Raw genomic sequence first — 14,815 nt, forward strand, 5'->3', positions numbered from 1 at the left:
ACAATAACTTTATTCAGTGGGTTGTTGCGATTGCAACGATACCAAATTTGTATAGTTTTTGTATGTTTTACATTTACACAGTGAAAACCCTTTTTTTTTTTTTTTTTTTTCAAAATGATTTGTTTTTGTGTCTCCATATTTGAAGAGCCGTAACGTTTTCATTTTTTCGCCGATGCGGTTGTATGAGGGTTTTTTTTTTTTGCGGGACGACTTGTAGTTTTTAATCGGTACCATTTTGGAGTAGATGTGACTTTTTGATCACTTTTTATCACATTTTTTTTAAGGCTGGATTCAAAGAAAACCGCAATTTTTGCAAGTTTTTTTTATTTTATTTTTTTACGACGTTCACCGTGCGGGTTAAATGATGTAATAAGTTTATAGTCGGGTCGTTACGGACGCGGCGATACCAAATATGTGTAACTTTTTACCTTTATTTTGTTTGTTAATAAGTAAAGCAGTTTGTAAGGGGGAAAAAGTGGGTTTTTCATTTTTTTTTCCACTTTTTAATTAAACCTTTTTTTTTCACTTTTTTTACTAGTCCCACTAGGGGACTTCACTATGCGATCCTCCGATCGCTATTATAATACACTGCAATACTTTTGTATTGCAGTGTATTACTGCCTGTCCATTTAACACGGACAGACATCTGCTAGGTCATGCCTCCGGCATTACCTAGCAGGCATTCACTACAGGCAGACCTGGGGGCCTTTATTAGACCCCCGGCTGCCATCGGAGACACAGACTCTCGGCGATCTCATCGCCGGGTGTCAGTGGGATGAGAGGGAGCTCCCTCCCTCTCTCCAAAACCACTCAGATGCGGTACACGCTATTCAGCACCGCATCGGAGGGGTTAAACGGGTGAGATCGATACTAATATAGATCTCACCCGGTCGAGCAGGGACGCCCCCAGCCCTCAGCTACCTCCGGCAGCCGAGAGCAGGGAGATTTGACAGCTCCCTGCTCTGTTTATTTATTCCGATGCAGCGCCGTAGAAGTCTATTGCATCGGAATAAGGCCCGTTAGTGACCGACATAAAAACACTATGGGCCGGTCACTAATGGGTTAATTGGCTGGCGTTTCATACGCCATTTTCAGAATGAACCTCGCCAAAAGTAAAAGGCAAGGCATTTATTAAGAGGGGCACGTCTCTCAATACATTTGTCACATCTTCAGCTGTCCGTGTTGTTGAAAGGGAAATCTACGCCAGCTATGACCTGGCGTGCATTTACAACATTTTCTGACATTAATTCTAGTAAACGTGGCGGGCCGTGGTTGAGCCTACACCTACGTTTTTTTTAAGTGTCCGAGGCAGCTAAAAAATAATCTGAGAACTGGCATAGATTAGTTAATAAGTTCCCCCTTTGACTTTTCCCTGGCTTGCCCTGTTTTGTTGGAATCGTTGTAAAGATTTGTACGTAAAATTTGGCATCATGACTTGGTCACTCCCTTGTGCGGTTGGGTTTTCCCACATTGCTTTTATTTGTAGTTACCAGAGCAATTGGGAAAAACGAAAGCATATTTTTTGGATGGAGACATTCGACATTTCTTCAAGGATCTGTGTAACGGGTGCGCCTGAATGTTACTTCTCTTAGGGAACAATATTTTTTTACATGTACACCTTTGAAGAGGTGTATTAGGCTATGTTCACACAGGGCGGATAAGCTGCAGAAAGCACACAGGGTATCAGCGCTGGGCGCCGCAGGGAATTTCGGACGAAAAACCGCACCAAATTGTGTTGCAGTTTTTTGGCCGGAATGTCCACTGCGGAAAATTGCACATAAAGTTTTATACTTACGTAGCCATAGCGACGCGCCCCTCTGCCATCCTGCAGGCCGGCCACCTGGGATGACGTTCCGTGCCATGTGACCGCTGCAGCGGGTCACATGGGATGAGGCGTCATCCCAGGAGGCCGGCCTGGACGAAGTAGTACTATATGATTATTTTTTTTCTGAGTTGCGATTTTTGCTGCGGAATCACTGCTTTTCTGCCGCAAAAATCACTATCTATTTGTTGCGGCTTTTACCTCCCCATTTAATTCAATGGGGAATAACAGAAAACCAGCGATTCAGACTTCGTTCACATCTGCGTCAGGGCTCCGTTCAAATGGAAATTGATTTCAACAGTGACGGTTCCGGTGCAAATGGTTTCCATTGGTCACCGTTGTGTAAGGGTTCCCTCATTTTGACTGCATCAATACCGTAGTCGACTGGGCTATTAATTCCGTCAAAAATAGCAAAACCCTTTCACAACTGTGACAAAAGTAAACCATTAGCAAAGTATCTGTCACCATTGAGATCAATGGTGATGCAAACGGAAGCTATGGTTTCCAGTTGCCTTTCCGTTGAGGGGTTCCACCGACGGGAATCTCTGATGGAAAACCTCAACGGAAAGACAACACTGATGTGAACAGGCGCTTAAACAACGGTAACAAGCGGAAACTATTTGCGCCGGATCAGTCACCGTTGAAATCAATGGTGATGCAAACGGAAACCTATGGTTTCCGTTTTTCAGTCAGGGTTCCATTCATGTGTTCCCCTGACTGAAAGCTCCAACAAAACCCATGAACGGAGCCCTGATGCAGATGTGAACGAAGCCTTACACAAATACAATCAACATGCTGTGCATTAAAAAAAACTCATCGTATGTCATTTCTGAGCGTTTTTTCCGCTCATCATTTACGCTGCTGTATTATGCTGCGAATTTTCCGCAACAAACGCTACGTGTGAACTTACCCTTAGGGCTTGTCCACACGTAACGGATTTGCTTCAGAAAATTTCCGCAGCATTTACGAATCAACTAGCAGAAAATCGGCACAATTTCATGCTTTTTTTCTACTGTGGAAAATAGTGCCGTTTTTTGGTGCTATATTTTTTTTCCCAAGGGCAGTGGGATGGTGATATTTCTTCTTCTGGTGATGTCATTTCCACTCCCTTTAAGAAATTCTGCAGCGTTTCTGTAGCAAATTGCGCAGTACATCAGAAAATCTTAGGAAATCGGTCCACTTTCTGCAGCAATAATTGACGTGCTGCAGAACTAAAATGACGCACCGCAGATGAATTTCTGGACTGAAATTTTCCGCAGTATGTGGAAGATATTTGTTAAATCTCACCCACTTTGCTGCTACTGAACTCTGCTGTGTATTTTCTGTTCGCATTGGGTGTCCGTGCCGTAGAACGGTTACAGGAATTATGGAGCATGTTGTTTTTTCGTGTTTTACAGGCTGTGCTCCCATACTTTGTATGGGGACAGGGCCCGCAGACGGCCGTGCCCGCAATTGTGGGCCGCGATTACGGGCACGGTGCTGTGCATAAGGTGTCAGTGTTTTGTGCAACTTTAAAAAAAACAACAAACATTAAATTTTTTTTTTAATTTCACTTATTGAGATGCAGCTTCTTTGTATCCTGGATACATCAAAGCTGTATAAAAAAGTAAAACAATTTTTTAATTAAAACAAATTGCAAAGTTGCTGGAAACACTCTAATACACTGTTTTAGTAAAAAAAAAATAAAAAAAGTTTTCAAAGGTGTACATATCCTTTATAAGGAGAACTTCTGTACATTAAAGTCACATTTTAAGTCACTCCAGAAGCTCCTTTCAGGCTTATTAATATTAGCTGCTGATTCTCCTTGTCAGTAGGAAAATGTAAGTAGTGATGTCACCCACGTGTATGTTCTGAACGTTCCCGCTACATAGGAAGCGCTCAATCAGAAGACCGTGCTCTGCATGGAACCCATAGTTCGATTACTCCCCATGCAAAATAACTTTTATGCATATAGGATTGAGTGACATTACTCCATATTTGCATTCTTAGATGGAGGGAATTGCGTATATCGGAGACTCCTACGCTGGAGGGGTGGACTTTTATTGGGTTACTACACAGATGGGGTTTTTGGTCATTTGAGCACAAGCAAAGCTTTCCCAATGTGACAATGGAGATATGTGTTTTTATATGCATTTGTCTTTTATTAGACAGTCCATTATTAGATAAGTGGGATTTTCCTTTTTGGTCTATATGCATAATTTTGTATTTAAAAAGGCATTTAATACCCCTTTAAGGTGAATCTGTCACAACTTCTGTGATGGTTAGATGTCTTAAAGACACTGAATCCAAATTTATTTTTTTATTCTCGCACACCCATATCCCCCTGCAATTTGCCAAAAAGTGTCTGCTCGTTCTATGCAAATAGTCAAATCCACGCCTACTCCTCCCCTCTTCACTGTTCTACATCATATATTATATATATTTGTATCCTCCGCCCCTTGGCCTGCACTACACGCAACTCAGAACATTGGACTTCTGTCAATCAAAAATGATGGACGGGGATCGTGCTGGAAATGTACACACGTGTGCATAACCTTAAAGGGAATGTGCCGCTAGAAATTATTTAAAAAAAAAATTCAGTTCAACAATTATTATTTAAGTGATTACACATTGTTTTAATTTTTTCACAAGTCAGGAAATATTATAAATTAGATTCTAATTTATAACATTTCCATGTGCTGGCCACTAGAGGGAACAGTTCCCAAAATTGCAGCATGGTCACTGTGGTAAAGCAACCTCATTGATTTGTGCTGCAAATTTGGGGTGGACACACTCGCTCTAGTGTCCTCACACAATCCCCCCTCCCTTATTCTGGCTAGTGCCAGGAGAAGGAGGGGTTTGAATGTCTTCAAACCTCCTACACTGTGTGCTGCCATTTTCTTAGCGACTGCACAGTGTAGGAGGATTAGATACAGGGCTCAGCAGACAGTATAACACGAACATAATACACACATCATACACGAACATAAATTACCTACTCCTGTCGCCGTCTACGCTCCTATTCCTTGCGCCTTCACTTCGTTGAACATATGGCCAGAAGCTGCGGCCGGAAGTCGTCATCTTACTGTCCGGCAGCGGCTTCCGGTCCACATGAAAATGGCGCCGGATTTCGCTCTACGAACGAGCTTCGTTTTGGTCTGTGTGGGAGCGGCACATGCGCTGTTCCCACACAGACGACGTACGCTCCTAAGAATGGAACGGCTCCAGTTCGCATTCTCTATGGGGATGTATGTGCATTATTCCATCTCTGGATGAAAAAAAATGGCAGCCCCCATAGTGAAGTAAAAATACATTAAAAAGTAAAACATGAGAACAAAATTAAATAAAATTTTTGTTATTATATTGAAAGCAATATAATAAAAAAATCAAAAAAATCATGACACCTTCCCTTTAAGAGGACTCCTAGGGGCTTCAATGTGTGCACAGATTGCAGGGTTTCAGTGAGGACAGTGTGTGAGCAGACACAAAAGACCCCTATATAATGGTTATAGTAATTTGGGGTAGTTAGAGTTTGACAGTCTCTTTAAATTAACTATTTAATTTTGCAGCCACAGTAAAGATTATATTGGGTAATTCTCTCAATGTTATTGGAGTTGCTCATTTTAGCTGTTCGCATATCTGACCGGTCATCAGTCTGATTATACAGGATGGTGAAAAATGATAGCCTCGATATTTATAACCGAGAGAACACAACACAGATTTATTAACATAAAAAGACACACTGTCCGAGTTTTATCCATACACTACAAATGTTCCGAGATTTCCATTGGTGACACGGCAGATGTCTAAACTAGTCCAGTTCTGTCCAGACGCGTTACAGCATATCCTCGGAAATGGACTCCTAGTTTCAGTGATGCGTGTTCTCAGGGGGCGCAGATACACGGAGTCCTTGATGTAGCCCCACAGAAAAGTCGCAGGGTTTTAGATCTGGCGATGGTGGAGGCCAGCGTTGGTGAATGTTTTTTCCCCGTACAACCGATCCAACGTTTCTTGGAGTTTCATTCAGATATTGGCGAACATCCAAAAGGAAATGTGGAGGTGCATCATCCTGCTGATAGACTATGTCAGTGGTTTTGAATTGCTTCACCAAACATGAAATGCAGCTTCTATGCGGAGCACATTTACCTAATTTATGCTGAAAGTTTCGCTGCACTGTCACAACAGACCCCGTTCCTGCAAATTCCAACACGCAAAAAGCTTTAGGTTGCTTCGATGTCGCCATCTGATGTCACACAATCTAAACACATTTCAAATTTGGCTCTTGATAATGAAAGTTGTGCTGTGATTGGTTGCTATGGGCTTTGGTTGCTATGGGCTTTGATTTTCAGTCACTGGCCGCTGATATTACTTTAACTGCAGGCCTTTTCTTTTGCACCAACCTTTCTGAATCCCCCTGTATTATGGGGTCCGTAGATTACCAGCTGCCACAAACGGCATCCTGCACTCTGCAGCACAATGACCGGAACATTGCATCTTGTTATTACGTGCTCCCACAGCTAGAGGGAGTGATTCCAATTATATCATGTAAATGCTGGTGACAAGTACAGAACTAGACTGTGCTATACATCTTTATCTCCTATTTACCTTTTCATTATGATTTTTTTATTATTTTTTTTGCAATACCATTGTGGAACTGGGTGCATTTTTATATTAAATTCTGTTTCTAGAATGGAGTTGCTTCATGATCCTATTATGACACTTATTCCATTTCAGTTGATGTTATTAATAGTGGAGCAGAATACCATTGTGGAATGCACAAACGGCTCAAGTGTCTTTAACATTCTAAAATCTGGTCAGACAAATGTATATGTTGGGGATTGTATAATGTTTGTTCATATTCTGAAAATTCCCCCAATGAAATATTTGTTGGAAATAATAAAGTCAAGAAATAACTGAAGTGTTGAAAATAATGAAGTGTCAAGTTGTGTCACAATCAAATTCCTCTTTCATTATTTCTCCGGTGGCCATTTTTCAGTGCGGCAGACAATGGTCATTTGTATTTACCTTGCAGTTTCCCTACGTGACAGTCACTTGTTGGGACGGAATAATAACCACATGCAACACTGTCAGACAATTGTTGCAACAAAGTACCGCATGTGATGTGGCCTGAAGTGATTTGTCGTGTGCGGGTTCCAGCCTTGCGTTCTATAGTTATGTAAAGCTTTGCATGGCACTCTTTGACTTGGTGGATGAAACCCAATGTAGACGCAAACTGTAAAGGTGCAGCAGCCGTAAATCAGAGGGCCTCAACTTCTTCTATCTCGCGAGTTACTTTCAGATTGACATGTTGTTGAGTTACACTGAATTGACCCAATGATAGCAACATGTCACTAGGACCTAGAAGTTGAACAGGTTTACTGACCTGAATAGCGCGGTCTCCGTGATTCCAGCGCTGTTTTTTTATTTTTCTCTGTTCCAGAAATATAGACCACTGTTGTGTTGGCTTTCTCTATGCTAATTTTCTGTAGTTAGCCAGCGGGGTGGAGCTAGCTTCCCTGCCTCTGATACTGACCAATCAGCACGAGGCAGCTTGAGGGTAGTTCACGCCCTGCTGGCTAACTACAGCAAATTAGCACAGAGGGAGCCAACACGCCAGTGGGCCATATCTCTGGAGCGGGAGGTCCAGTAAAAAGAGCGCTGGAATCGGGGAGACAGCGCTATTCAGGTCAGTAAACAAGTTCAACTTATACGACCTAGTGACAGGTCCTCTTTAACTGGCAGTGGTATTGGTTTGACCTTGGTGACCTGCAGTGGGCTCCAAGAGTCACGTGTGGCTCCCCAAGTTACTGGAGGGGACCATTGGATGTCTCGCTATAGGGGAATGCTTCACTGATCTGTCCTGCGTGGTGGTGTTGGCGTGTTGCCCTTGACCTGCTGAATGTTTAGATAGCTGGAATTGTTCGGAGTACTTTCCTGAAAACCGTACAATGACTATGAACATGATTGCAAAATTTACAACAATATGCAATAATAAATCCAATTCCCAGCTCCGATTCCTTGCTGTTTTTTTTTATCGGCTCATTAGTAAGTTGCACCAAGGTTTGTCATGTAATCCATGACGGGGTGCTCGGTCCCGCTTCTTCTCCACTACGTTGGGGTCTTTGCCATCTGGTTGGTTCGGAGCTCTGTGTAGCGGTCTGTGCAGCAGTCGGAGCCGGAGACGCCGTCCCTCACACAATCCCTAGCTAGGGCCCCTGCCTTTTCTTTGCACACAAGCTTAGTATGCCAGGGAGAGGTGCTGTGTACTCTGCTTTATTTACGGAAACAGCAGGGTTGAGATTGATTGCGTTGTAGGAAGGTCTGTGGCTAAGACGAGAAAGGAGTTGGGAGGGGGGAGTGGACCAGAAACAAGCAGGAGGGGGGTCACAGCACATGCTCAGTGCCGGGAGTCTGAGGGGGGAAGTTTGCAGCGCTGTGCGTGGAGGCTGAGGTCATAGCACAAGCTCAGTGAAAGCTCTCTGAGGTCTCTGACTGCATGTGCCACCATTTTGAGTAGTTAGAGTAAGAAAAAGGGGAGAGTTTAGAGCAGGAACTGCAGGCTGAGGGATCCAGGCAGAGCCAGCAGCATCCGTGCTAGTGATGGATGACCTGTTCAGCCCCTGCAGGTAGGAACATGACATCCCTGGCCTCCCGCACTGCTGCTGCTTCTTCTCCGGGCTTGTGCAGTGTTTACCACGGACTGTTCGCTGCCCCTGTTTTATTAATGTTGCATGTCACCGCGAGGCTGTACGTGACCATTGCTGCAGCCGCTCCGCTTTTTTACCTGCGAGCAGCACAACCCTGTCAGGTACGCTCTGCGCCGTATCTTCTCCTCATTCTTCCACCATCCCCGCTCCGCCGTCTGTTCCTGCAGAGCTCTGTTAACCTCTTGCAGTCCCGACTTCGCAATGCGTTTCAGTCTTCTTGGTTACTGGAAGTATTTGGTCTCGCGCCGGTGTCGGTAGAGGCAGGAGGTGTTGTAGAGGCGGCACGGCTGGCCAGGAGGTGTTGTAGAGGCGGCACGGCTGGCCAGGAGGTGTTGTAGAGGCGGCACGGCTGGCCAGGAGGTGTTGTAGAGGCGGCACGGCTGGCCAGGAGGTGTTGTAGAGGCGGCACGGCTGGCCAGGAGGTGTTGTAGAGGCGGCACGGCTGGCCAGGAGGTGTTGTAGAGGCGGCACGGCTGGCTATGTGGCTCCTTTGGTGTCATGTTTTGGGCCTGCAGTGACTGTTTAGATCATGTTTTCGGGAGGGCTGGAGTTGGAGAGTCATTGGCTGCCTACAGCTGTGGGTGGAACTTTTGTCTTGATTGAGAAGTCTACGTTCCCGGGGCTAATGATGGGAATTATTATGATAATGGGCTGGAAGTTAAAAAGCAAATAATCCACCTAATCGGCTACGTCCCGCTGCTTAATCCCCGCTGCTTGTCGCTGTCATTGTAACGTTGTGTCCGTGTCCTCCGCGCCTGCTCTTGAACATTTCACTAGATTTTTTGCAGCCGGTAATAAATACAATTTTTATGTTCCTATTGTGAGATTTTCTCCCTTTTTTTTAGGAGAAAGTATAGTCGTTTAAAAAAAAAAAAAAAAAAAAAAAATTAGCAAGAAATAACTATTAAAGCATTTTATGTCATAACGAGAAGGATGAATGTTTCAAAGTTTTTATAAATACATTTTTGCAAAAGTATCAAATAATTTGGTAAGGAATTTTGGCCTGTCAACAGAACTTTGTTGGGATCCGAGGAAGAGGAGCGCTCGTTCATGTCAAGAAATGTCTCCAGAAGTTTGGATTTAGCTTTTAGACCACATGCGCACGTTGCATAATTTGATGCGGAAAATCCGCAGGTAATTCCGCAGGTAAATTCCGCACTCAATATTACGGGTTTTTTTTTAATGCGTTTTTTTAGGTGCAGATTTCTACATTTTGTTGTGGAAGCGGGTGCGGATTTTATGCTGCAGACTTTGGTGCGTTTTTTTTTTTTTTAATAAACTTGTCAGATACAATTCGGAGGTGGATACGCAAGATAAAATGACGTTCTGCGGATTTTACAATTTGCACCGTATGTCACTTTACGTGCGGAAAAATGCAGCAACGTGTCAATGAAATTACTTGGTCTCATTTCAATTTCTCGTACTGGATTACACTGTGAATGTTCTGCAGGTAAATTGGCACGTAATACGCACGGCGTGCATGTGGCCTTAAGGGCATCACCCGGCCCTCACCTTTTGTTTGGTTAGTCCTGCCTTGACTTAGTCATTTCAGAAGTGACCATTTCTATAGGCAGTGACATAAATCTGTTCCGCGTATTTATGGGGCTTATTGGTTGGATTGCACTGTGTGAAGGTTTTTATTCACTGATTTTCCTTGTCGATAACTTTATATGTTTGTATCTTTAATTTCCCGATTCTAAAATAAAACTCCGAAAGAGGGTGTAATGTTTATGTCAAGTTCCTCTTTATGACATGGGAGACCTATAGGTATCTGTGTAATGTTTTGATCAAAAAGATCATTGCTCAGGAAGCGAACTTTACCAGAATGAAGTTTAGGAAGTCCTAGTGCTGTGATCTACAATCATTGCTTTGTGTTGTATTGGTAATGGTCTTCCTATCTTTATTATATACATTTTTGGCGAATTGAGTTTAACCGTGAACTGTTATTTTTAATGTATGTCGTAATCTGCGAGATAATTCCTGTGCAACTATTTGGGACAATATGGATATGGACCCAGGAGAGCGCACAGTCACAGGTCTTATGCACATGACCGACCTCCAAGGCCTACAGAGTGGTAATACAGCACCCATAGAAGTCTATAGAACCCTACTTTACCTCTGTATGCCTCCAGTTTCATATAGGTAGTGTTTTTTTTTTTTTTGTTCTGTCAGATGCTGTGTGAATATTCTAGAAAAAGAATATGAATTGGATGCCAGATTACGGACGTAATTTCTGCTTACCCCCTTGCGACATATGGCGAATCTGGATGTCATGGCCGCAAAGGGGGGACCATGGAGAGGACTTACGGGCTGAGCACCACTCAGTGCTCAGCAGGTGTCAGCTGTATGTTACAGTTGATCCTCCATCGACATGGCCGGTATCGGTGATGACTCTAATCCCAGCTGTTTAACCACTTAGATGCTGCTGTCAAACTCGACCACTGCATTTAAGCCAATAGGAAGAGGGTGGTCCCTTCTGTCACTCCACCCCCATCACAAGATTGCAGGGTGCCGATGGTTGCCAGGTCTGCCATCTTTGTGCTCCTATTGAATCTGAGACAGGACTTAATAGGAGCCGGTAAAAGTTCCAATACACTGTAATACATAATATTGTACTAGCGATCAAACTATTTCAAGCACCCTAGTGGGACTACATTTAAAAAATATATATATATATATATATATATATATATATATATATATATATTTTTAATATACAAGTTAAAATATGAAAATTTCAAAAAACAACAATTTTAATTTCCCCCCTAAAAGTCAGAACTATTCTAATATAACGTTGTTTAACCCACACAGTACATACCTTGAAAAACAAACAAACACTAGAATTGCTATTTTTGGGTCAAGCCTCGAAATAAAATGTAATAATAAGTTAGGAAGGAGTCCTATGTACCCAAAATTTGCAGCGATAAAAACTACAGCTTTGCTTCACAGAGAACAAGTCCTCACACCGCTACATCGACTGAAAAAAAGAAAGAACGTTATGGTACTGAGAAGCTGGCGACATCAAATTTTTTTTTATTTTTTTTTTTAAACCGTTTTTTATTTGTAAAGTACATCATTAAAAAATAAATATATATATGTTTGACCCACAGAATAAAGTTAATGTAATTTGTACCGCATTGTGAACGCCATAAAAATGAAACCCCAAAAACAATGTACAAAACAATGAGTGATCGCCAGGTTTGTTTTTTTTTCCCATTTCAACCCACACAATTTTTTTTCTTGCATTTTTCTAGTACATTGTATGGTACTTTTTAATTGTGCCATTAAAAATGAAAACCCGCAAAAAACAATCCCTCATACGGCTATGTTAACAGAAATATCAAAAAGTTATGGCTTTTGGAAGCAGGGGAGGAAAAAATGACAATTAAAAATCGAGAAATAGCCAGCGTGCCAAGGGTTTATATGGTTGTTTCAAGGGGAGAATACATCTGTAATACGGCTCCGCATGGGAGCACCATACAGCCGCCATGTAGTTCCTACAAGTCCTTACTACAAGTCCTTACTACAAGTCCTTACTACAAGTCCTTACTACAAGTCCTTACTACAAGTCCTTACTACAAGTCCTTACTACAAGTCCTTACTACAAGTCCTTACTACAAGTCCTTACTACAAGTCCTTACTACAAGTCCTTACTACAAGTCCTTACTACAAGTCCTTACTACAAGTCCTTACTACAAGTCCTTACTACAAGTCCTTACTACAAGTCCTTACTACAAGTCCTTAGTACAGACCCAACAGTTGCACTTGCAATTTATGACCATTGGCTGGAGGTACCAGAGAAAAATCCAGTTCTGTGTTATGTATTAATTCTTGTTGAATTCTTGGCTGGTTCTCTCTCCCCGAAACACATTTTTGGCTAGGTTGTTTCTCCACCTAAATCGAATTATTAATGCAGACTAATAGGGAGACTGATTACTGCCAAGCTGTTTTTCCTTTTATTGCAATCCAGCTAAATGAGTTGGGACAGACGTGGCTAGGGATACACTACATCTAATGGTGGATGCCGTGTCCCTAGCAACCAGTCAGTCTCAAATAATTCTGGCCTCCGCTCAAGACTGAATTGGCACACCACTGTGGGCAGAGAACGGGCAAGAAGACTCGCCATATTATAATCCGATGGTCTGAAAATAAATTTAGGTCAGAGGTGGGCAATTTACTGTAGATTTTCAGATGCCTACTAGAACACTCCAGGAGCCAGTTGTCTTCGTAGACAGACGAAAGGAACGGCCATTAAAAAAAAAACAGACCGGTAAGAACAGGTCAAATCGATACTGCTTTTTGTTATGCATTTTTTTTATGAACTTGTCAGATACAATTTTGATACGGAAACGCAAAATAAATTGACATGCCGCAGATTTCAAATATCCAGCGCAGGTGTATGTGTGCGAAAAAATTATTCAATGTGTAGATTGCGTGTATGAGATTACTTATGAACATCATTTACTTTGCCGGAGGTAGATCCGCTCGGCAAATCGCCACGTAATACGCATCGCGTGCATGTGGCCAAAAAAAGAATTTGACATTTAATTGCATTGTGATCCTTTAATTCGCATAAGGGAGTACATTTTCTGCCGATAAACCCTCCAGTTATCTTCATAACTACATCTGGCCATGCGTGTTAGAGAATTGTTGGTGGATCCTGATTATGTCATGTGTATGGCGGTAATCCAACCGTCCCCATGTCTACTATTGGGCAAAACCTGCCTGATACTTTGGGAGATAAGTTGCACCAGGGATGTATGGCAGCCACTTCTCTATCTCCTTAGAAGAAGTTAGTTTACAGCTGATCCAAGTGTACATGTATATAGTCTGAGTTGGTGAGAGGTAGGGGAGGAGGGGGGATAGATGTCAGCCGAAAAAGCATTCAACCGTTAGTTGACTGAGGCGGATAGCAGTCTTTATGCAAGATGACAAACTCGCTGTTGCTGCACCAGTCGAACTTGGCGCTGCTACATCGGTATGTTTTACTAAGGATGTTTGCTAGATAATAAAACATTGCTTGGGAATGAAAGAAATAACATGCATAAGTCATGTTAGTGTGGTATTTCCGTGACCAAAATACAGAGGAAAGGGAAAGTTGGACCTCCTGTCATACTGCCACAAGCCACTGGAGAACGCACGTGTGGATTTTTTTTTAAGGCTCCTTTAAAAGACAGAATACAGAGTCTGTGTGCGGAGGCCATTATTTCACTTGAGTAGGGGGCTGCCGGGTTGGATCATTACTCTATCTGTAGTATAAGGGTCTGTGCCGCCGCTGCCACCTCCTCCTGCCATTTCACTTCCCCAGCGCCTTTCTGTCCACTGCGTGTTTACCTCGGCGAGCGCAGAGTTTCCATAGCAACCAGCATTTTTTCAAAGGGAAGATCTTGTCATTTTATGTAATTCGCCGCAGCTGAAGAGGGCCGAAATATTAAGTTGTTGCCATGGAGACGGCTTTGATAGATCAGTTTCTTTTGTGTCTTTCTGGTGTGTTTTTTTTTCCCCCTGTAGAAATTATGTAGTCCAGGAGTCGAGAGTTAACACCTTCCTCACAGGGAATAAATCTCCGTCACTGGATCACAACACCACAAATGGCGGTGGCTGGTGTTTGATGCAGTTACATTAAAGCCCTCACACTGACATTAGATCACACTCGGGGTCTCGGTGGTGGGATGCACTGTTATGTTACGGTCTCCCTCAGAGAGCTGTAGTCTCACAATGTGACTGCTATTCTTACCGTGCAGTCTCAATGCACTGTCCATGCAGCTTGGAGAGCAGTTCTATATTATGTACCTTCCATACAAGTGATGCCAGTCCTGTACCCTAAAATTACCATCCGCATAAGAAATATGTTGCTCTGGGGTTACATGTATCGTCCAGTGTGCATTGATTTTTTAATTTTATTTATTTTTGCTAAATATTCCGACATATAAATAGACGGTGGAGGCAAAGTTCCCAATAATTATCAGGACATTGCTCTTATTTAGGGTCAAAATCCTTGACCTCATTTTTTGATCCATTTTTATCTATTTTAATGCGATAGATTCCATAGAAAATAGTCAAAGATGTTAAATACCAGAAAAAGAATTGTGGACTCCTTGACCAGCTGGCTTCTGGGATTTGTCTAACCCTCATATGTGCAGAGATGGGCCGTCGAATGATGTCCAGCGCAGGTCAAAAATGGAGTGTCAGATTGCAACATCTTAGGAAGCCGCCTGTGTTGATGTTGTACATACACATTGTGTACTTGAATTAATATTTTTCACGTGGGCGTTCTGGGCGAGGAAATAAATACTCCCACAACATC

The 14,815-nt window shown here is 42.6% G+C and overlaps 1 protein-coding gene across 11 annotated transcripts in view; it reads left to right on the forward strand.

Moving 5' to 3' along the window:
* The window catches only part of RERE (arginine-glutamic acid dipeptide repeats), a 288,010-nt gene that overhangs the window by 223,885 nt on the left and 49,310 nt on the right, over window positions 1-14,815 (forward strand). The window contains exon 1 of one of the 11 annotated variants that reach the window (XM_075839701.1): window positions 8,211-8,427. The exons of 9 other annotated variants lie outside the window; for them this stretch is intronic. In XM_075839701.1, coding sequence (XP_075695816.1) covers window positions 8,402-8,427 — 26 coding nt within the window. In that variant the 5' untranslated portion in view covers window positions 8,211-8,401. Of the gene's footprint in view, window positions 1-8,210; window positions 8,428-8,448; window positions 8,610-14,815 lie in introns of those variants that run through there. One more of the 11 variants, XM_075839702.1, reaches the window with a different exon arrangement.

This window comes from Rhinoderma darwinii, chromosome 10 (genome assembly GCF_050947455.1).
Source record: "Rhinoderma darwinii isolate aRhiDar2 chromosome 10, aRhiDar2.hap1, whole genome shotgun sequence".
Lineage (NCBI taxonomy): Eukaryota > Metazoa > Chordata > Amphibia > Anura > Rhinodermatidae > Rhinoderma > Rhinoderma darwinii.